The following is a 24,383-nucleotide window of genomic DNA, read 5'->3' on the forward strand; positions in this document are numbered from 1 at the left end:
GGCCCATAGAGGGTAGTTCCACTGACCTCAGATTCTCCTTGTTCAAGCTATTATATATGTTGCCAAAATCTTGGCTGCCTCTGTACACCAAATAGAAACCTGGAGACAGAGTTGGAGGAAACAGAAAAAGTAGCTTTAATGGCCAGGCAAAGAGGGGAACACAGCAGCCTAGTGCTCAAGGACCATGGCCCTCCCCCAGGGGGCAGTGTGGAGTCAGTGTTTGAGGAGCAGGGTGTGGTCAGCTCATGGATATTTTCCTGATTGGTGGGTGGTGAGGTCATTGGGAGTCAAAGGCATCAACATTCTGGTTCCAGCTGGTCTGGGGTCTACATGCTTGTGGGCAGACTTCTTCCACTGGGTGGGGGCTTCAGCACCTGCAAACAGCTCCAAGGACATTGCTCAGAATATTATCTATAGTCCTTGAAGAACTGAAGGTCCTTGACTTTGTTGAATGGCTGAATTATTATTACTGTTTTCTTCTTTTCTCTGTATTTTTTTTTTTTTTTTTTTTTTTTACTTCTCTGATTAAATTGGTTCTTTGACTAAAGTTTTTCTATAGATCAAAAGGCAGGTGGAGAACACGAGTTAGGGGTCCTCTCTGGGAAGGCCTCAGGATCCTGCTTGGTAGATAAACAGCAAAGTCCTACTGTATAGCACAGGGAACTCTAGTCAATGTCCTGAGACAAACCATAATGGAAAAGAATATAAAAAAGAACATTTAGGGAGTTCCTGTTGTGGTGCATCAGAAATGAATCCAACAGAAAGATGGTAACTTGTATATAAAAAAAGGGTCAAACCCCATTGTGGCTCAGCAGGTTATAAATCCAACTAGTATCCATGACGATGCGGGTTCCATCCCTGGCCTTGCTCAGTGGGTTAAAGATCCCGCATTGCCCTGAGCTGTGGTGTGGGTCACAGATGTGGCTTGGATCCCATGTTGCTTTGGTTGTGGTGTAGGCTGGCAGCAGCAGCTCCAATTCCACCCATGGTCCAGAACTTCCATACGCTGCAGGTGCAGCCCTAAAATTTAGAGAGAAAAAAAAAAATAGTCAACATCTTTTGTCACTAGGGAAATGTAAATTAAAACCAAAATGAAATACAACTTTACACCTATTAAATAGCTAAAATCAATCCAACAGACAAAATCAAATGATGGTGCCCACGGAGAGCAGTAAAAATTCTCATTTCTCACTGTTGGAACAACATCAAAATTGTATAGTCATTTTGGAAAACAGTCTCATAGTTTCAACCACAGAATTAACCAGCAAACCAACAGGCCCACTCCTAGGTATTTATCCAAGTGAGTTGAAAACTTAGGGTTACATAAAAAGAAGTTAACCCGTGCTTCCAGAACTTTATTCATAACCATTCAAACTGGAGACAACCAGACATCCTTCCCCAGGAGAATGTGTCAGCAAGCTTGGCATTTCCATGTTACAATCAGAATTAATTTCAAATGTCCATTAAATCTGAGTATGGGAGTTCCCATTGTGGCTCAGCAGAAACAAATGTGACTAGGACCCATGAAGACACAGGTTCAAGCCCTGGCCTCATTCAGTGGGTTAAGGATCCATGTTGCCGGGAGCTGTGGTATAAGTTGGAGATGTGACTCAGATCTGGCACTGCTGTGGCTGCGGTGTAGGCCAGTAGCTGTGGCTCTGATTCAACCCCTAGCCTGGGAACCTCCATATGCCAGGGTTTTAGCCCTAAAAAGACAAAAAAAAAAAAAATCTGAGTATAGAACTGAATGGATCTTGAAATTACCCCCTTTAATTATTGATTTATAAAGTGTTAAAGCAAAGTTTTCAAAGCTAATGAATCCCTTCAAGCATTTTGATACCACTAAAAATATTTTATCAATAATAGCCATTCAATTGTTAGCAAAACATTTGGTGCTGTTAATACAACTTTTAAAAGTTAATTTGACCTCTGTCTCATCCTTTTTTCAAATTTTCTTTTGTATATGTTTATGATTTATGTAACATATTAGTACAGAAGAACAGGAACGAGATTATAATTTAATATATACCTGCTGGGGATACACACTTAATTTTCTTTTTATTTATTTTATTTTATTTTCATTAGCATACATTGATTTACAGTGTTGGGTCAATTTCTGCTGTACAGCAGAGTGACCCAGTCATACATAGAGACACATTATTTTTCTCGTATTTTTTTCCATCATGGTCCATTCATGGGATTTGTGATAAAGTTTGGAGACTGCTGCTTTAGAGAAGAGCTCTCACCTGGTGAGGAGGCCCCAGTGGAGTTGAGTAGTGTGGAGAGCTGTTGAAATTAAGAAAAAGGAGAAGCAGAAAGGCCCAGAATGTAGTTCTCACCTATGTCCCAAGAAATAGAATTCTAGAATCTCTCGACACTTGGAGACAAAGGAGTTAAGAATTCTTTCTCTAAAACTCCAAAGAAAGGTCCTTGGTCGAGGCAAAGATTACTTGTGACTTTGTAAGAATCAGGAATGGCTCTGTAAGAATCATTGGATGCAGGAAGCTTGTGTGAGCTGCCAATCACTGCCTGAGTAAGTAAAGCAGCCCTTCTCCCCCTGAATCACCTGAGGGATGTCTCTGGGGCAGGTACCAGGAATCTGCCTCTTTAATAAGACCTAAGTTAGTCTCATGAAGCCACCTGTACCAAAGAACAGCCATGGCAACCCCCCCGCTTGCAGGAGGCAGAACATTGTACTTGGGGCTACTGATGCTGTGGGTTTTGTTTTATTTTGATTCGTTTGGGACCAGTATGATTCTAAGAGAAGGGATGGAAACCAACTGAATTTGTAAGCTCTGTCACAAGCCTCGTTGGTCTCCCTCTTGGTGCCTGGTTAGATGCTAGGTCATAGCTCACTGCTATACATCAGGCACTTTCGCTAGAAAGGGCCAGATAATAGAGCTGTATAAGTTCTCTAACACAACCACTCAACTCTGCGAAAAGCAGCCATACACAATGTATTACTGAATAGGTGTGGCTGTGGCCCAATAAAACTTCACTTACAAACACAGACCTAGTTGGCTGACTCTTACTATTCACCAGGATGTGTTCCAGATACCCCATCTTACATGTAGGTACCATTTTTTAAAAGGAGAGAGAGCTGCATTTTTAAAGCCCCTGTATTGATTCTCCCCTCTAGCCTGGCTGAATACTCAGTTCCGTCCTTAGCTCACCTCTCAGTTGGGAAACCTCACTCCACAAGGACGAACTAATAACTCTAGAAATTTCTAGGCAGGGGAAGAAAATGATCCGGATGAAAATGTGTATGAACATCAGGTTCACTGTCAAGAAGGGTTATTGAAAATTTCACCCCACCCTTATTCCAGTAAGGTTGTTCTATGTGAGGAAGACAGATGACCTCCAGAGAGGAAGTGCTTCTGGAAAACCAGTAACCAACAAGACATGGGCATCTTGAGCCTCCTCTCACTTTAAATAATTGGGGGGGGGGGTCCTCTCTCTGCCCTGTCTACCCCCACTACCGACACTTTTCTCCTCTTTTGACCCATTGCCATCCATCCCCTTTTGCTTGTCAGTTGACACCAGACTTTTAGGAGGTCTCATGAAACAGTGACGGACAAATCCAGAAAAACATTTCATTTGCCATTATCACACTGATATTTTTGAAGCAACCTTCCCACATGTGGAAAAGTATCAAGAAAAGGGAATAGAAGGAAGATAAGGTGCTAAATCTTCTCCCTTCCATAGACGCCACCCCAACAATAAATCTTAAAGTTGTCCAAGCAGAACCATGTATGTTTCATCTCTGAGTGGAATTGAGATGTCTGTGTCCGTGAGTAGAGGGAATACATACCTCTTTGTATTCTATTTTTCCATTGGTAGTCTTAACAATGGGAATCCTAGAATTGCAGCACCCTCTGTGGTTTCCATCAGGAAATGAGGGTTAATTTCTTTGCATGCCCAGTCCCAGGAAGGTAGCCTTTACTTGAAAGTAACCATGTAGAAAGTGTTAAGGCGAGAGAGCTACACTCACTCATTCCATGTACTGTATACTCCCTGTATTTTGTCTTTCCCTGATGCTGGTTCTGAATGATTAAAGGTGACAGGAAACATCTCTGCTGGCAGATTTTAAAGATCTCTTTGGTGACAAACTTGGTCTTGGGAATCAGGACAAGGTTGTCTGACCTGGTCTCTCCTCTTTGACAGGTTCTGCTTCCAACAGGCCTGGGGATGAAGGCTACTGGAATATTGGCCCTGATGGGCTGCCTGATCACAGTCATTGAGCCTAAAATCTACACTCGCTGTAAACTGGCAAAAATATTTTCGAGGGCTGGCCTGGATAATTACCGGGGCTTTAGTCTTGGAAACTGTGAGATTTCTCCCTTCCTGTTCTCTTTCTGCCCTGGACCTCTCCCCTGAGATGTCAAAGGCCCTATCCACAGCCTCTTCAGTTTGTCCCCAGCTTGTCCAGGCTCTGCTCCATCAGAGATGGGGGCAAGCTAGACACATGTCCTCAGCTGCTGCTCTTGGAGACACCTTTCCTGCCTCCTGCATCTCCCATCCCCACTCCTGGAATCCTGTGTGAATGGTACCAGCAAGGGGAGGGGAAAACAATGTCACTCTTGTGGGCACTATAGGGGTGGACCTCATGTTTAGTGTGGTCCAGACTCACCCACTGACTAGGTGTGCCACCCTGGATGAACCACCTGCCCTGATCCTCCACAAGGTTTGTGGGGAGCAGAGATGGCTGTAACGTGTATAAAACATGTATTCTCTCCCCTCTAGGGATCTGCATGGCCTACTATGAGAGCCACTACAACACCACAGCTCAGACCAACCTGGAGGATGGCAGCACAGACTATGGCATTTTTCAGATCAACAGTTACACATGGTGCAGACGTGAGAAGCTGCAAGAGAAAAACCACTGCCACGTAGCCTGCTCAGGTATGCTTTTGACTTCCACAAATACCTCCTCAGGGACAAAGATAGGAAAGGGGATTATGGAATATCCACCCATCCTCTGCTTTAAACAAAATTTGGAGTCGAAGTGTGCAAGTAGGTCTGTAAATAAATTATTATAAATTATGCAACAGTTCCTGGAGGTTAACACTCACTACCCTATAGCATACATATCCAAATATGACTTCTTCCTTCTAGGGTGGTTTTTATGAAGCCCACTCCAGAAACCCAGGGGACTGAACAAATGACCTTGCTACCCTTTCATGCAGAGACATTAAATATGTTCATTGAGGCGTTCCCATCATGGCACAGTGGAAACAAATCAGACTAGGAACCATGAGGTTTCGGGTTCAATCCCTGGCCTCGCTCAGTGGGTTAAGGATCCAGCATTGCCGTGAGCCGTGGTGTAGGTCGAAGATGTGGCTCCAATATGGCATTGCTGTAGCTGTGGTGTGGGCCAGCAGCTGTAGCTCCTATTCGACCCCTAGCCTGGAAACCTCCATACGCCGCAGGTGCGGCCCTAAAAAACACACACAAAAAAATATGTTCATTGAGAAGGAGAGAGCTATCCTTTACACAAAATGAGACAAATAAATACACTTCACATCACACTTAAACAAGAGAAATGATGCTAGAATTCACATCCATGTCTTATATTTCAATCTCCTAAGCAATATATGTGTAGCTGGAATTGAGCATAGCAGAACATGTCAGACATGAATTTTGGTGTTAGGGAAGAAAACAAAATTAGATAAGTGACTGTAAACAGGTGTGGGCTTCAGAAGAAAGAGATATTATGAAAAAAGTCATGGGAAGTTCTGTGGACACCATGATATTCGGAAGACAGAAGATAGGTAAGGTTTAGAATGCAAAGGTAGGGAAGTGCCATTCCAGGTAAGGAGACCAAAAAAGCAAAAAAGTGCCTGAAAAATAACAGGACATGTCATTGGCCAGGTTAGTTACAACCTGACTGTGAAGGAACTTGGGAGTCAGGCTAAGAAGCGAGTGCAGATTTCTGCCTGCACTAGGAAATCAGAATAGGTCAGCTGATGATTCAGGAAAACAAATCTGCCAGCAGGATGTGAGAGAGATTAAAGAAGAGGTGGTTTAAGTGCCACTGCAATTGTTGAAGAGAAAGATTTTTATCCCAATTGGAATGGATGGTCATGGCTGGTGGGATAGAGAAGAATATGCAAGAGCCACTCAACCACAGAAGGACAGAGCCAAGTAAATAATTGTTTTGTCTGCTCTCCCTCTAGAATGTAAACTCCATGAGGGCAGGAGTTCTATCCATTTCAATCACTGATGTGCCCTCAGGGCCTAGAAGGGTCTATAGTCATTGCTGAAGTTCAAAAATTAACCATTAAATGTTTGAGTGGAGGAATAAGGAGCAAGGGTGAAGACAGGGAGTCATTAAATAGTCAATGGCAAATCCTTAGAAGCAGGAAATAAAGATTTGATTTCTCTTGGACACACACAAGATAATCAGTACCTACATGTGAATTATGAATAATTAAATATTATGTTAATTTACCTAATAAATCACACTAACCCTACATTACTGTAGAATGCTCACTACCTCCTGAGTTGTCCGTCAACCCTTAATGTAGAATATTATTTTGTTGGGCCAAAATAGACCTCCTATTAGCTTTCTTCCATTAATCCTAGTTTTCCTTCCTGCATTTATTCGCAGCAAATTTTCTCAGTTTTATACAGAGCAACTTAATACATTTTGAAAATGATTATAGCTATTCCTCATCTTCAATTCTTATCTCCCTGGCTAAAACATTCAGTCTCTTCCCTTTGCCCCTCCCTTTCCTGGTCAATCTCATTAGCATTCCCTAAGAGCTTCCCAGTGGAGTCGTCCAGCTAAACATGGCGGTTGGACATGTGTGTATTGTTAGAAGCTGGAAAGCAGGACAAGTGGTGACGAATTTAGCAATTAGAGAAATCTGAATCCTAAACTGACCGTGGGAGAGCTGAGAAACAACCACAGAATCCCCAAAGGGCTTAGAAGTCAGCAGCCTCAGCTACTTCTGGAAACTGGAGTGAAGGCAGGTTGAAAACAAGGATGATCCATTGGAAATCCAATTAAAGAGCTGCTGATTCCCTTCCTGATTCCATGCATCTATGGACTGCGCCTCCCTGGCCTTGTCAGGATAGACAGGATAAGCGGACACAGTCTCAACTGAGGGATCTCACACATTTTTGAGAGGGAGAACTCCACACTGAAGGTTGAGTTAAGTTTCTATAGTCCTAGCCACCTTCCTCCACTCCAATCCTAGAATGATGGCAGCCAGCCTTGACTCTCCAGAAGAGCAAATCCTGTCCTGGGGAATCCAACCAGATGAAAAAGGAATAACTAAAGATTATGAATGGAGCCTCTTGGTGAACCAGCTACATAGATTTCCCTACTCTGAGGTGCATAGTTAAAAATCACCACCTCATTTTTTCAGTGTCCCTCTCTTAAATAAATGCAGAGAACCTAAGGATCACTAGGCTTCACAAGAGTGTCGCTGACATGAAAAAATGAGACCAACAACAAAAGCCAGATAAAAGTTGCGGGAGTTTCCATTGCCGCGCAGCAGAAACAAATCTGACTAGTATCCATGAGGATGTGGGTTCGATCTCTGGGCTCGCTCATTGGGTCAGGGGTCTGGCTTCGCTGTGAGCTGTGGTGTAGGTCACAGATGTGGCTCGGATCCCACATCGCTGTGGCTGTGGTGTAGGCTGGCAAGTATATCTCTGATTTGACCCCTGGCCTGGGAACTTCAGCCCTAAAAAAAAAAAAAAAAAAAAAAGTAATGTGTTGAAAGCGGAGATTATGCAGGGAAATAAAACCATCAACCGAAAAAAAAATCAATATCTTTGGTATGTTTATCTTTAGAGTGAATTTCTTATAGACCACATACAATTGGGTGTCACTTTTATATTCATCCAACAATATCTGCTTTTCAAAAGGAATATTTAGACCAGGGAACTTTTTCTTAAAAGGACAGGTAATGAATATTTCAGGCTTTATAAGCCTCAGATTGTCTCTTTGGTAACTATTCAACTCTTCATATAGCACAGATGCAATCACAAACAATATGTAAATGAGGGGAGTTCCTGTCCTGGTGTGGTGGAAACGAATCCAACTAGGAACTGTGAGGTTTTGGGTTTGGTCCCTGGCCTCGCTCAGTGGGTTAAGGATCCGGCATTGCCGTGAGCTGTGGTGTAGGTTGGGAGCCACAGCTCTGATTAGACCCCTAGCCTGGGAACCTCCATATGCCATGGGTGCAGCCCTATAAGACAAAAAAAAAAAAAGAAAAAAAATGTAAATGAATGGGCATGACTGTGTTCTAAAAAACTTCATGTACAAAAATAGAGGGTAGGCCTGTGGGCCATAGTTTTTTGAACCTTGATTTAGATCATTTATAGTTAATGTAATTGCTGATATGTTTACTTCAAAACCCACCATCTTGTTATTTGTTTTCTATGTATGTCATCTACCCGTCTCTTCTTGGTTAATTTGCCCCACCTTCTTTCGGATGAATTGAATATTTTTCAGTATCCTCTTATTGCCACCATTGACTTATTAGCTATATTTCTGTTTTATTTTTAGTGGTCACTCTAGGGTTTACTATATGCATCACATTCTACCTTCAAATAACATTGTACCACTTCACATATCATAGAGTGGACCCTTGAACAATGTGGGGGCTGAGGGCACTGACCTTCCCCCCAATAGTTAAAAATTTGCTTGTAACTTTTGCCTTGCCCAAAATGTAACTATTGATAGCCTACGGTGGACTAGAAGCCTTACCAACAGCATAAACAGATGGTTAACACATATTTATGTACTGTACTCTTAAGTCCTTTAAGAAAATCATAAGGAAGAGAAAATGCATTTACTGTACCTTATTTATCCGTACTGTAATTTTATGCCGCCTGGTTATAAGATGGTCACCCATCCGTGCCTACATCAGCTCTGTCTTATGTGGTACAAAACACTATGTAATATGTTATATACACATATATGGTATATACATGTACCTTTGTTATATATATATACTTTTGTTATATATATATAAATATATAAAACTATGTAATATGTTATATATGTGTGTGTATATATATACACACACACATATATATGTACCTTTGTTACATATATATATACTTTTGTTATATATATAAATATATAAAACACTATGTAATATGTTATATATATAAAACACTATGTAATATGTTATATATAAAACACTATGTAATATGTTATATACGTACTTTTGTTTTATATATATAAATATACAAAACACTATGTAATATGTATATACATACATATATACATGTATAAAAGTATACATGTATACTTTTTCTTATATATGTGTTTTTTGTTTTATATATATAAATATATAAAACACTATGTAATATGTATATACATACATATATACTTTTGTTTTATATATATATCTATATATACATATACTTTTGTTTTTTTGTGGAGGTGGGGTGCCACACCTGCAGCATATAGAAGTTCCCAGGCCAGGAGTCCAATCAGAGCTGCAGCTGCCAGCCACAGCCACAGCCACAGCCACTCGGGATCCGAGCTGCGTCTGCGACCTGCACCACATCTCATGGGAACGCCAGATCCCTAGCCCACTGGGCGAGGCCAGGGATTGAACCTGCATCCTCATGGATACTAGTCAGGTTTGTTACTGCTGAGCATGACGGGAACTCCTGTGACGCCTTTTTTATTAGCTATTAGACATCGTGTATGTTGCATTGCTGAGGGTCTAAATTATGCTATCTTCTTTTAAAGATTACAGAATTTCATCTTGACCAGCAGTGGATTCTGGTCAAGGAAGTTCTCAAGGAGTCTTTACGGTAGGGCTAGTTTGGCCTTACTATCAAGGCATTTAGCTTTTAAGGTCTCTTGAACATCCCAGGGTTCAGCCGAGTCTCTCTCCTCTGGCTAGTAGACACCACATGTCTCCAGCCCCACATGAGCCCTGGTCTCATGGTCAGGTCTCCAGCAACTGCTCTCTGACTAGTCTCACGGGGTTGCCCAGTTTGGCCTTCAGACTCCCTGGCACCTCCCTGGAGAGTTCTGGCAACCTCCTTCCCGGTAACCCCTTCTTTTCAGGGATTCCCTCCACAACATCCAACTGTCTTGACCTCTGACCTCTTGTCTCCTCCGCACAAATGGCCACCTCCAGCCTGGGTTCTACCTTCCGGGGCTAGAAAGGGCCTCGAGGCAAATAGTCACGGCAACCACAAGCTTCACCTCATTCGGTGTCCATCTCTCAAGGATTCTCCCCTTCCTGTTGTCCAAGATCTGAAAATAATGTTCTCGCGTTCTGTCTTGTCGTCCAGTTGTTTAGAGGAGGAGAGAGATTCTGTTACCTCACTACCGCCATGCCTGACGTTGCATGCAGTTTGTCAGAAGTAGTTGCAATTAAGGAAGTCTGGGACGGGAGTTTTCTTGGGGTGCAGCAGGTTAAGGATCCAGCATTGTCACTGCAGCGCTTCAGGATGCTGCTATGGCACGGGTTCAGTCCCTGGCTCAGGAACTTCCATATGCCACGGACATGGACGCAGCCCAAAAAAAAAAAAAAGAAGAAGAAGAAGAGGAAGTCTGGGACAAATGCATATCTGAGAGACAACCATGGATTCTAGGAAATTAAAATGTCAGATGTTTGGAATGGATGAGCAATGAGATCCTGCTGTACAGCACAGGGAACTATATCTAATCACTTGAGATGGAGCAGGATGGAGGATAATGTGAGAAAAAGAATGTACGTATTTGTATAACTGGGTCACTGCTGTACAGCAAAAATTGACAGAACATTTTAAATCAACTATAATAAAAAATTTGAATACTAAAACAAAATGTCAGATGGTGCATGGTTAGAGTGAAGGGACACTCGTATCTGTTTTCTCATCACAAAGGGCATGGGATTTTTAGGGACAGCTTTAAAATAGAAACCAGGATGTTGGTTTTAAATCCTAATCACCCCTCCATGACTGGCCTCCCTCAGCCTCAGGCCAGAGAGGCTGTAATTAGAGACAGTGTCATTCTGTCCCTTGCATTGCAGAAGTGGGGACATTCGTCATGGAAATCTGGGACCCAGCTAGCATTAGAGAGTGTTTGCAAGGTATGTGACGTCTCCTATGTGTACGCACCACGGGCCGCTCCACTGGGACTCTGTCCTCCTGTCTTTTTTTTTTTTAATTTTTTTATTATGGTTGCTTTACAATGTTGGGTCAATTTCTGCTATACAGAAAAGTGACCCGGTTATACATATATACACAGTCTTTTTCTCATAATATCCTCTGTCATGTCCCATCACCAGTGATTGGATATAGTTCCCTGTGCTGTACAGCAGGACCTCGTTGCTTATCCATTCCAAATGCAATAGTTTGCATCTACTAACCCCAAACTCCCTGGTCCATCCCACACCCTCCCACTCTCCCTTATCCTCTTCTTATTCCCAGGCCAAATCCTATCCCTAAGATTGCTGCCAAACTTCCCCAAACTATTTGGACATAACATACACACACACACACATCTATATATACACACATCCGTATAATAATAAAACAGCAATCTTTATTTTCCTTCAATAACACAGTCCCTCATTAAGATAAGAGATGTTTAAGAAAACAATAACTAGGAGTTTCCGTCCTGGCGCAGTGGTTAACGAATCCGACTAGGAACCATGAGGTTGCAGGTTCCATCCCTGGCCTTGCTCAGTGGGTTAAAGATCCAGCATTGCCATGAGCTGTGGTGTAGGTCACAGACGAGGCTCAGATCCTGAGTTGCTGTGGCTCTGGCATAGGCCGGCAGCTACAGCTCCAATTCAACCCCTAGCCTGGGAACCTCCATAGGCCGCGGAAGCGGCCCAAGAAATGGTAAAAAGACAAAAAAGAAAAAAAAAAAAAAAGAAAACAATAGCTGGAGTTCCCGCTGTGGCACAGCAGGTTAAGGCTCAGGTCTCTGTGGAGGTAAGAGTTCCATCCCCAGCCCGGTGCAGTGGGTTAAGGATCCATTGCTGCCACAGCTGTGGCTGGGTCTCCATCGGTGGCCCCGGAGAACTTCCATGTGCCAGTGGGTGCAGCCAAAAAAAGAAAAGAAAACAATTACTGCCTCCTGTGGTAGTCTAGCCCACTCATGTTAATCTCTGTTTCTCATATCAGCCTGATATCTGCATTGGTCGTTGTCACTTCAGAGACGATAAGATGCATGTGGCAGGCATGGCAGTGATGTTTCGGGGAAGGGGGTGGTCAGAGGAGGCTGGGGAGAGAGACTTGGCAGTAGAACCCAGTTGAGAAGAACTAGTTCTTTTTGTGCAGATGGTTGCTGTTTTCTGCCGCTGTATAGGGGAGAATAAATGATTTCTTTGAATAACGCTTTGATGGTCAGCATCACCCTTTCTTCCCTTCTCTGCGTTTCACTGGACTGAACTGTCTGTTTGAAGTAAATTGAGCAGAAGCTTTCCTTGGCGCGGGTCCTTGACGCTGAACTCATTCCTGCCCCTCTGCTGCCCCCCTGTGGCGGTCTCACTGTTTCTCACATCTCAGCACTGCACCTGGTTCTTTAATTCCCAGCCGCCAGTTCTCTTAGCATATTTTCCTGAGGACATTCAGAGTTATGTCCAACTAGCAATTTAAAATATATATATTTTAGCTTTTTAGGGCCACACATGTGGCATATGGAAGTTCCCAGGCTAGGGGTCAAATCAGAGCTGTAGCTGCCAGCCTACACCACAGCCACAGCAATGCCAGATCCGAGCCTCATCTGTGACCTATACCTCAGCTCACGACAACGCTGGAGCCTTCGCACATTGAGTGAGGCCAGGGATTGAACCTGCATCCTCATGGATATTAGTCCTGTTCTTTACCACAGATCCATGAGGGGAACTCCCAACTCACACTTTTTAAAACATCTCAAGCAGCAAAATGCTGGAAAAATTGTGACATTGACAAACCCCTTACACACTCTGTAGGACCTGGGCCCACAGCATCTAATTCTCCCACCAATCTGTACAAGACATCTCCAATCGAGGCACCTGTCACACCCCAAACGTGAGACTCACGCTCCGTGTTGGGATTCACTGGGTGAGCTAAAGCGGGTATGACAGAATACCCTCTGTGTCTTCCCCACTGTGTATAATCTGTGTCCTTCCATCCCTAGGGACCCCAGGGAATCCGATTCTCCTGGGAAACAGGCCCCAACCCCTGTCAGTGACAAAAACCAGTTTCCCAGCACTTACCAAGAATTGATGCACATTTCAGCAGGTTAAGAACCTGACATCCTGACATCATGTCAGTGAGGATATGAGTTCCATCCTTGGCCTCACTCACTGGGTTAAGGATCTGTTGTTGCTGCAACTGGAGGCATAGGTCACAGATGCAGCTCTGATCAGGTGTTGCCCTGGCTGTGGCATAGGCCTGCAACTGCAGCTCTGATTTGACCTCTAGCCTGGGAACTACCATATGCCCCATGTGCGGCCCTAAAAAGAAAAAGAAAAAAGAATTTATGCACACAAAATAAAGTGTTTCTAGGTAATTCGAACATGTATTAGATACCAAGCACCTAAATTTGGATAATCTCCTAATAAATAATTATGTGAAAAGTTAATGAAGTATTTATATTGTTCTCAACTTCTTCCGCATACTGTGTTCTATCAGCGGTTACCTGAGCTGAGACTCCGTTGGAAGAATTAGCCCTGGGTTTGACTGCAGACTCTCATATTGGGGGTGTGACCTTAGGCTGTAGGGATAGTAGTTGCTGTGATCATGATAATAATATAATCTGAGGGAAATAATGCAGGAAGAGACTTCACACGTGCCAGACATAGGGTACATGTTCAATAAAGATCTGTAAATAATAATAGTTGTCATTACAATTATCTTTTTAAAAATAAGGCAAAAGACTTTTTTTTTTCTAACAAAGCTTTATTTCACCATAAACCCAATGCTAGGGAATTTGTATTTGTTGCCTCAATTTGCTATCACTCATCTATCATAGATCTCATTTGTGTTGTTTTGTTTTTCTTTTGGCCGTGCCCTTGGCATTGGGGAGTTCCTGGGCCGGGGATTGAACCTGCACCACAGCAGTGATGGCGCCTAATCCTTAACATGCTGTACCACCAGAGAACTCCTATCACATATCTTGTTAATTTTCTCCTGGCCAATAGGATTTTGTTTTGTAGCTACATGTGATGATGTTTACTAAACTTATTGCAGTCATTTCATGATGCGTGCTGTACACCTTAAATATATATGATGCTGTATGTCAATGATATCTCAATGAAACTGGAAGAAAAAAATTTTAAACACTCTTTTAGAATTACCTGCAAAGAGATCCATCACTACATTTTTCATCTCATTGGCCTATTTTTTTTTTTTTTTTTTTTGTCTTTTTGCCTTTTCTAGGACCACTCCGTGGCATATGGAGGTTCCCAGGCTAGGGGTCTAATAGGAGCTGTACTTGCCGGTCTAACTCCTCAATAGCCTATTTGAGAAGGCAACAAAATTAGCAGCTAAACCAGCACGCTTGAGGAAAAATTCCACTTTCAACTGAGTTTATAAATAATTTGGTATTATAACGATCTGTTAAAAAGCAATATTTGGGAGTTCCCGTCGTGGCGCAGTGGTTAACGAATCCGACTAGGAACCATGAGGTTGCGGGTTCGGTCCCTGCCCTTGCTCAGTGGGTTGACGATCCGGCGTTGCCGTGAGCTGTGGTGTAGGTTGCAGACACGGCTCAGATCCCGCGTTGCTGTGGCTCTGGCGTAGGCCGGAGGCTACAGTTCTGATTCGACCCCTAACCTGGGAACCTCCATATGCCACTGGAGCGGCCCAAGAAATAGCAACAACAACAACAACAACAACAATAAAATAAAAAAATAAAAAAAATCATTTAAAAAGCAATATTTTAGGCTACTATCATTCTTTCGGTAATTTTTTATTTTGGCTACACCCATGGCAGGTGGAGTTCCTGGGCCAGGGATCGAACCCAAGCCACAGCAGTGACAATGCCAGATCCTTAACCTCTAGGCCACCAAGGACCTTCAAGATAATGCATTTCTATCATAAAAGATTTCAAAACTATACGGTGAACATTTAAAACCATTGTTGACTCCGCAAGTAAGAGCTAATCTTTCTTAAAATACTAATGGATTTATGACTATCTTTTTTTCCCTCTAAACTCATTCTGTCCAAGGGGACTTTCTGTGTGGATGGAAATGTTCTCTCTCTGTGCTGTCCAGCACGGGAGCCAATAGCCACTAGATGCTATAAAGCATCTGAAATGTACTGAGGGCAATGGAGGAACTGAAGTTCCAGCTATATCAGTTCATTCAGATTTAAATGGTCACATGAAACTAACGGCTACCACATGGAACAGGGTAGGTCTAGACAGATATTTTACAATATTGGGAGCCTGTCCCAATATTATTAAATCATGTGAAAATATGATTTAAATGGCTCCACGGTTCATTATGTGGAGGTCTTCTGATCACTACAAACATCTGTAACTATGGGGCTGTTCGATTTTTTTCCCATTTGGAAATAGATTTCCCCTTGCAAACAGAGCTACAGCAAACCACTTTGGAAAGAAATCTTTGTGTAGATTCAAGGCTCTTTCCTTAGGCTGGAATGAGAAAGAGACATTGTTAGGTGAGAGGATAAGACATACCGGAAGGTTCTTGTCACATGCTGCTAAATGGCTTCCCTGAAAAGTCGAAGCCAACACAGTCCCATCAGCAAGAACTCAGGATTGCCTATTTTGTTGCATCCTTGTCAATATCAAGCGTTAGCCCATTCCAACAAAATCTTTGCTTAATGGCTGTGTAGAAATGCTGCCAGGTGGTTTGGGGTTTTGTGTCTTTGGTGGTTGAGGTGAGCATGGATATTCATTGCCGGGGTTTCCCAGAAGGGGTGGAGGGGCGCATATTTGGTCCCCAATGCCCCTGTGTGATTTGCACTCTGTTGGCACCTCCCTTAAAGTTCTTCTCTTGTGGAGACTGAGTAAGGCAGGTGTATAAAAACCTGGGTCTCTCGCGGATCCAACCTGGGCAACTCCAATGGGCAACATTCACCCCTAGGCTCCAGCCTTGCGTGGGGGCGGGGGTGAGGTTCATGAGCTGGTCTCACAGCTAGGGTCTCCACCTACTCAGTCCTGCTTCCACCCTTTTCTTCCACAGGCATGGGTCCCTAGTAAATACCTTGCACCCCAAACCCATCTCAGCTTCTGCTTCTGGAGAACCCAACCTCCAACAGAAGTGATGTTGGACTTGTTTTATTTATTTGCCTTTTTCCATCTCATTTGCATTGAGAAGGATTTTGAGGCCACTTCCGGCGAAGTGACATGAGTTAACACCTTTTCAATCAAAAGATTTGTTCCATAGAAAAAGTAATAAAGGCAAAGAGATGTATTTGATATAAAACTTCACAATTTCTACATGTGAAAAACTCCCTAGGTTAAAAAAAAAGGGGGAGGCGTTTAGGTTGTGACTCCATGGTAACGAAGCCAACTCCATTCCACGAGGGTTCGGGTTCCATTCCTGGCCTCATTCAGTGGGTTAATGATCTGGCATTGCTGTGAGCTGTGGTGCAGGTCACAGACACGGCTCAGATTCGGTGTGGCTGAGGCTGTGTCGTAGGCTGGCAGCTGTAGCTCAGATTCGACCCCTAGCCTGGGAACTTCCATATGCTGCACCTGCGGTCCTCAAAAACAAAAACAAAAGCCAAAAACATTAATGCACAAACCAGAAGGTTATGATAGGCAAAAGTTTAATAATTACCTATAACGAGATCTTACATGTCAATTTAACACAAGGAAAGAAAACACTGACTGTCCTGTTTCACTTGTGTGTTTCTTTAGAACATAAAAAACATCTTCCTATTATGTTTTCCATAACACATTTCCCAAAACCCTTCAGGACGGGTCCATTCCTCAGAAACATCAGGAGTCTGAAACTTTAAGATGTGGACGGTCTAGAAACAAAAACAACACTTTGATTTGAGAAGATGCGTAACAAAAACATGGATATGGCTCATAGTTCTTCTGACCCTCCTGTTCCAAAAAGTAGCAAGAAAAGTGAAGGAAACCTAATGTGCTTCACACACACACACACACACACACACACACACACACATACACCAACAACAGAGCCTCAGCTAACCCTCTGCTCCTCTCTCACAGCTTTGATCACCGACGACCTCACGGATGCAATTATCTGTGCCAAGAAAATTGTGAAAGAGACAGAGGGAATGAACTATTGGTAAGAGTCTCTCTGGGAGACTTAGGTTGACCTGAGCAAGACCTACAGTGAGTCCACTCATCACCGTTGCAGGGGGATGGGGAGATGGGGACAAGCACATTGGTCCAGCGACTTTCACATGATCTTGTCCTGCAGCCTCCTCCATCAGTGTGTGGACGTGCAGTGAGCGTATGAGAAGGATTCCTTATGGGAAGGGGAGGGGAGGGGAGGGGAGTAGGGAGTCAGGATAATTTGCATTGCTTTTCTTGTCAATGTTTTCCAAACATTGGAGAGGGAGATGCTTTCTCCTGTGAACAGAAGAGCAGCAGGGAAGTCCGTGCCAGAGGGAACAGCTCAGGTTTGCTCTTGATCTGGATAAGATTTGGGGGGGCTCTAGCTGGGAGAGGACAATGACCATGTCAGCTCCATGAGAAATGGGCAGGAAACTTATCCATGTTGAGCGGGAGACATGGCTTAGCCTGGGCTCACCATCGTCTCCGCAGCGCTGTTTCTTGGGAATGTTGTTCATCAGAGTACTCGCTTGGGGAACCCGAATTTTCAGAGATGTGGACATTGAACTGAAGGACCCATCCTTGTAAAAGTTTCCTTGTCACGGAGGCTCATGAGGACTGAGAGGAAACCAGGGAGAGGCAAGTCTTTATGAAGTCAAGGATGATGGAATCCTTTGGTCTCTGAAGCAAATGACACCAAACCCTGTGCACCACTGGTTATTTGGGTTAGTTGTCTATGGCTCTTGAACTTGAGAATATTGAGATGGTTGTTCCTGCTTCCCTCTCTCCCTTAGGCAAGGCTGGAAGAACCATTGTGAGGGCAAAGACCTGTCTGAGTGGAAAAAGGGATGCGAGGTTTCCTGAGCTGGAATTGCGCCAAGGATGCTTCGGCAGTAGCTCCCTAGGATTTGTAAGAATGGTCGTGTCATCTGTCTCCTTTCCTCCTAGCATTCCTTCTCAGAGTTGGAGAGGGAAAACGAAGCTACATTTTTAAGCAAATAAATACTTCCTTAGAAATGTTTTGACTCTACCCTGACTCAGTTTCAGTGATGTTGGAATAACACCATGTTAAGACTTGAGAAGTCAAACAGTGGATGTTCTAACCCTGGAAAAAACAAACTCTACTTCTTTATTGTAAGGAGTCCTGGCTCCCAGGCCCGAAAAGGGCTGCTCATTTAAAAACATGACTCCATGGAGTTCCCATCGTGGTGCAGCAGAAATAAATCCGACTAGGACCCATGAGGTTGCAGGTTCGATCCCTGGCCTTGCTCAGTGGGTTAAGGATCCAGCGTTGCCTTGGGCTGTGGTGTAAGCTGACAGCTGTAGCTCCAATTTGACCCCTAGCCTGGGAACCTCTATATGCCGTGGGTGCAACCCTGAAAAAACAAAATAAAAATAAAAATAAAAACATGACTCCCAGAGTTCCCACTGGGGCTCAGCAGGTTAAGAACCCACTAGTATCCATGAGGATGTGGGTTCAAACCCTGGCCTCGCTCAGTGGGTTAAGGATCTGGCGTTGCTATGGCTGTGGCATAGGCTGGCAGAAGCAGCTCTAATTTGACCCCTAGCTTGGGAACTTCCATATGCCACAGGTGCAGCCCTAAAAAGAAAAAATATATATGGGAAATATATATATATATATTTTACAGGCCGCAGAGAGCACTAGAGAAAGGGCCATAATTTGCTGACCTCTGTCCTAGAGCAGTAAGTCCTTCTCCTGGTCCTGGATCTTCTGGTCTGCTCAGCTCATCTCTGCCAGGAGGGAAGGTTTTGCTTCTTCAAGGCAGTTTTTTTGTTTGTTTATTTGTCTTTTTAGGGCCATACCTACGGCATATGGAAGCTACAGCTGCTGGCCTACACTATAGCCACAGCAATGTGGGATCCGAGCCACGTCTGCTCATGGCATTGCTGGATACATAATCCACTGAGCAGAGCCAGGGATTGAACCTGTGTCCTCCTGGATACTAGTCAGTTTTGTTACTGCTGAGCCACGACAGGAACTCCTTCTAGGTACTTATAATGGATGTTCTAATGGGATAAAGTTTCAGCTTTTATCCTCAAATTCCCCACATTATTCCAAAATCCATTAAATTAAATCTGTCGAACACTAAACCCACACATATCCCAAGATAAAACTGTTTCCGGATTTAGACCATAGATTTTATTAGTTTGATCAAGAAACTGACCCATCGCAAGGACGCTTTGTTACCTGGAACAGTGGCTGAGTAGCTCAGATCCCAAAAGATATTCCCAGCATGCCTTCTGCCCTCTGTAGGGATGGCTTATCTACAGGGTGGTTCTGCTTTGCTGAGTTTTGTTTTGTTTTGTTTTGTTTTTAATGGCTGCGCCCGAACATATGGAAAAGTTCCTGGGCCAGGGATGGAATCTGAGCCACAGCTTTGACCTTTGACCTCACAGCTTCAACAATGCAGGATCCTCTAACCCACTGTGCTACGAGCCAGGATGGAACCCATACCTCTGCAGTGCCACAGTGGGAACTCCTGCTCTGCTGAGTTTTATCTTGTGTGTTTTCTGTCTTACTAGGGTTAGGAGTGGTGGGGCTCTCTTGTTGGAATTTTAGGTCAAGTCGAATGCAATCTGACCTCGAGAATGCATTGCATTGAGGTTTGTTGGAAAAATGGTTATGCCCGCAAATAAGTTGCCCACGTAGAAGTGCCCACTGTCAGACTGATGGGTTTGGTGATAACACCTAAAAAACCCATAAACACTCCCTAGTTGCCAGCTGCCTGGGTTTTACTGTTGGCTCATCTTGCATACACTTGTAGATATAGGCTTTAAAATATCTGAACTACTACTTGCCAAAAGAATATAAACATTTTATGTATGTCTAAACAAACATAATCCTGTGACCATTTAACAGGCATTACAAACATGGGGAAAAAGTTTTTGAAATTCTGACGTAGGGATCGAAAAATTATTCTTTAAGCTGGCTGAAGGAAGTCTGAAATTTTTAGAGTCCATTAGGCTGTGCTAAATCAGCAATCATCATTTGTAGAAGTCCATACATACACGTTTTCATTCTTACTGTCCTGTCATTCATCTACCTTGCAGTCCCCAGTCTCAGCCAAACTCCTGCATCATTAAACCCAGTGGTACCATGTTATTGACCTAAATGGGCGTGGGACCCTGTGCCAACCACTCAAAGCCCTGGGGAGAGAAAAAATTCTCCAGGCGTAATCAAGAATATAATTATTGCTAGGTTGGGTATAGGGCTTTTGGCATCATTTGTCTGTCTTTTTGTATTCTTTACCAGTTTTTTAGCTTAAGCTTTTTTTTTTTTTTTAGTTGTTTGTTGCTTTCTTCATCATTGTCTGCATATCAGCTGTTATTTCCATAAGTATAATAGCAGGAGCCCTATCACTGCCTAATTTTTTATTTTTATTTATTTCTTATTTTTTTTAGTTTTTGTCTTTTGTCTTTTTAGGGCCGCACCTGCGGCATATGGAGGTTCCCAGGCTAGGGGTCAAATCGGAGCTATAGCTGCCAGCCTACACCAGAGCCACAGCAATGCGGGATCCGAGCCACATCTGTGACCCACACCAAAGCTCACAGCAACACCGGACCCTTAACCCGCTGAGCAAGGCCAGGGATTGAATCCACAACCTCATAGTTCCTAGTCAGATTCATTAACCACTGAGCCACGACGGGAACTCCCCTAATTTTTTATTTTTAAATTGGTTTTGTACAGGGACTGAAATAAGACGGTTAATAGGGTGTGGAAAGCAAGGGCAAATATGTAAAAAAATAAAGAGTAAATAACTAAATGAAAATGAGAGACTATAAAAATAAATAAATAATGAGAGAATATTTTTCTCCACTTACAAGTTTCTGTACCTGAATTGTATAGCATAAAATTTGTATTTTGTGTGCCTTACTCCTTACTTCTGATCATGTTCTCAATAATTGCTGCTTTGAATAACAAAAATTGTTGCACAAGAAAAAACAAACAAACAAACAAAACCCCAAATACCCGGGGAAATGTCTTTAACAAAAAAAATTCCAAATCCAGAAAGTTCTTGAAACCCAAGGTGAAGGGAAACTGGTTGGCTCTACAATTGATAGATCTTTTTACAAAACTCCTAAAAGTTCTAAGCAGACAATCCAACATTTCTCTCCCCAGTGTTTCACTTAGCATTTCCATAAATAATAATTTAGGCTAAAACTGCATTGTCCTGGGAGTTCCTGCTGCAACTCAGCAGGTTAAGAACCTGACACAGTGTTGGGGAGAATGTTGATTCCATCCCTGGCCTCGCTCAGTGGGTTAAAGATCCAGTGTTGCTGCAAGTTGCAGCACAGGTCACAGATGGGGTTCAGATCTGGTGTGACCTTGTCAGTGGTGTAGCCTGGCAGCTGCAGCTCTGATTCAACCCCTAGCCTGGGAACTTCCATATGCCACCGGTGTGGCCATAAAAAAAAACAAAACCAAAAAAAAAAAACCACACTATATTGTCCTGGATAATTTTCCACAATCAATGCCCTCTGAAATTAGGAAATTATTACTCCTACTCCTGAGTTATCTTTAGTTACAAAAATACAATAAAATAAACAACTGGAGTTCCCATCGTGGCGCAGTGGTTAACGAATCCGACTAGGAACCATGGGGTTTCGGGTTCGGTCCCTGCCCTTGCTCAGTGGGTTGACGATTCGGCATTGCCGTGAGCTGTGGTGTAGGTTGCAGACGCGGCTCGGATCCCGCGTTGCTGTGGCTCTGGCATAGGCCAGTGGCTACAGCTCTGATTCGACCCCTAGCCTGGGAACCTCCATATGCCGCAGGAGCGGCCCAAAGAAATGGCAAAAAGACAAAAAAAAAATAAAATAAAATAAACAACTAAGATTTGTATTCCCTTTTACAGTTTCCAAGACCTTTGGAAATAGATTTTCAATTCTCCTCATAGTGTTATCAGGTCCTTACCAGATGCACTGAGCACAAGTGGGATATTCTGCTGAGGAGCTGCTAAGGTGAGCATATTCTTTCTTGGGAACTCAGCTCTGCCTGACCCTGGGGACCTCCTCCCCTAGAACCTGTCCTTTTGCTTTCCAGCTGCTTCCCTGTTATTCCTCTACCTTACTGTCTGATCCCTCATTTTTTCTTTTTTCTTTTTGTCTTTTTGCCTTTTTTCTAGCACCGCTTCCGCAGCATATGGAGGTTCCCAGGCTAGGGGTGGAATAGGAGCTGTAGCCACCGACCTACGCCAGAGCCACCGCAACTTGGGATCCAAGCCACGTTTGCGACCTACACCACAGTTCATGGCAACGCTGGATCCTAACCCACTGAGCGAGGCCAGGGATTGAACCCACAACCTCACGGTTCCTAGTCAGATTCCTTAACCACTGCACCACGAAGGGAACTCCATGATCCATCATTTTTTCTTAATGCGCCCGGAACCCAGTATATCATTTGCCCTTGGGTTCTTTGCTCCTGTTTTCCCCAAGCCTGGAAGAAGGCTCCACTTCCCTAGAGCCTATTCAAGCCGGCATGAGGCCTCTCTGTTCCTCCAGCCTCCTCTCAGTCTCTCCTCTATGGTCATTCCTCAGGGCTGGCTGGTTGTGTACTATTTAATGTGTGTTCTATACAATGAGGTCATCAAGGATTTGAGAGCTCCTTGGGGTCTTCACCATGTCATTTACTTCTCTATCTTCCACAGTCCTTTCTGCAGTGCTAAGCACGTAATATCTGAGATCTGAAAATGTCGATGTTGATTTTTGGTATAACTAGACACATGGGGAATCACAGAAGGAACATTTGTACTTAGAACTTGTTTATTTTCAAATCAGCTTCCCATCTAGTATTCCAAATGCTCTTCACAACCATCTTGGGACATGGTATGTAAGGTAATTTTCACTTTATGCAGAAGCCATGGAGCCATGGGAAGGGTGACTCTCTCCCCAAGGCCACAGTGCCATGTGAGGAATCCAGGGGCTGTACCACCCTTGGAAGAAGCTTCAGAGCTCTGCAAAAGAACAGTGTCCTAGTTCCTTTAGGGACAAGGGGTGCCACAGCCCCTCATCTGTGTTCAGCACACCTACTTCTTGAGTATCCTGATGACCTAAAACTGTCCAACAGTTATTTTACCAATAAGACAGGTTTATTTGTGAACAGCAAAGATTTGCACTTTAGAACATGCAGCCTGCTGGAACTGCAAGCACCTCCAGGGAACAGAGGAGAGGAACACTCTTTCATAGAAGAGAAGGGGAATGGGAAAGGCTGTTATAAACAAAGAGCCTATTGGAGGAAACTGGGAGTTTGAAGTGTGGTGGCTTTTCATTGGCTGAGCGGTGAAGGTCTCTCATTGGCTGGCTGTTGCTAGGCAAATAGAAACTCTTCCTTTCTTCTGCTCCCAGATGCAATTGAATGGAGTGGTGACGCACTAGAGGTCCCCTTCTGGCTCCCATCTCCATTTTAAATGAGGTTTCTGATTGCACAACCCAAAATATAGCACAAAAACTCTATCCAGCCCCAGAAATCTATGAGAAATGAGTTAGAAATGCCTTCCCCCTAAATTTAATGTCTTCAAGGTGTATTTTAAAAGTAAAGACTTCATTAGGAAGCCTAGAAAGATTTCCTGGGTCCTCCCAAAATGGAAGAAAAATACTCTGGATTTCTAAAATGTGAAGCAATACACATGTACTACTTTTTCCAACTAGAAAAAAATTACTTTTTTTAATTAAAAAAAAAAATCTGGAGTTCCCATTGTGGCTCAGCAGTTAACGAACCTGACATCCATAAGGACACAGGTTCAGTCCCTGGTCTCGCTCAGTGGGTTAAGGATCCAGTGTTGCCATGAGCTGTGGTGTAGGTCGCAGACTTGGCTCGGATCCTGTGTTGCTGTGGCAGTGGTGTAGGCTAGCAGCTACAGCTCTGATTCGACCCCTAGCTGGTGAACCTCCATAGGCCGCACGGAGTACAGCCCTAAAGAGTGAGAAGGACAAAAAAAAAATCTAAAACGTGAAAATCATTTCTCCCAGCATAAACCAAATGGCCACACACCCCACTCTCTCTGGGTTGTTCTGCTAGGGTTTCCTGGCCTTGCATTTCCCAGGCGATACCTCCATTTGAAGAGTACACATGGTCTGAGAAAGCACTACAGATGTTACCATCATCCAGGGCAGCTGGTCCAAGGAACAGCAAGCTGCTAGCAGTTCTTGATGGAAAAGGATGTCCTGAATGGAATTTTACACA

General features: G+C 43.5%; 1 protein-coding gene across 1 annotated transcript; it reads left to right on the forward strand.

Annotated features, from left to right (window-relative positions):
- LOC100517051 (lysozyme-like protein 1) lies at positions 4,189 to 18,046 on the forward strand. The gene is made up of 4 exons (XM_021064287.1): positions 4,189 to 4,327; positions 4,744 to 4,902; positions 17,114 to 17,192; positions 17,977 to 18,046. Exons 1-4 carry the CDS (start codon positions 4,189 to 4,191, stop codon positions 18,044 to 18,046), a joined length of 447 nt encoding a protein of 148 aa, XP_020919946.1.

This window comes from Sus scrofa, chromosome 10 (assembly GCF_000003025.6).
Source record: "Sus scrofa isolate TJ Tabasco breed Duroc chromosome 10, Sscrofa11.1, whole genome shotgun sequence".
Taxonomy (NCBI): domain Eukaryota; kingdom Metazoa; phylum Chordata; class Mammalia; order Artiodactyla; family Suidae; genus Sus; species Sus scrofa.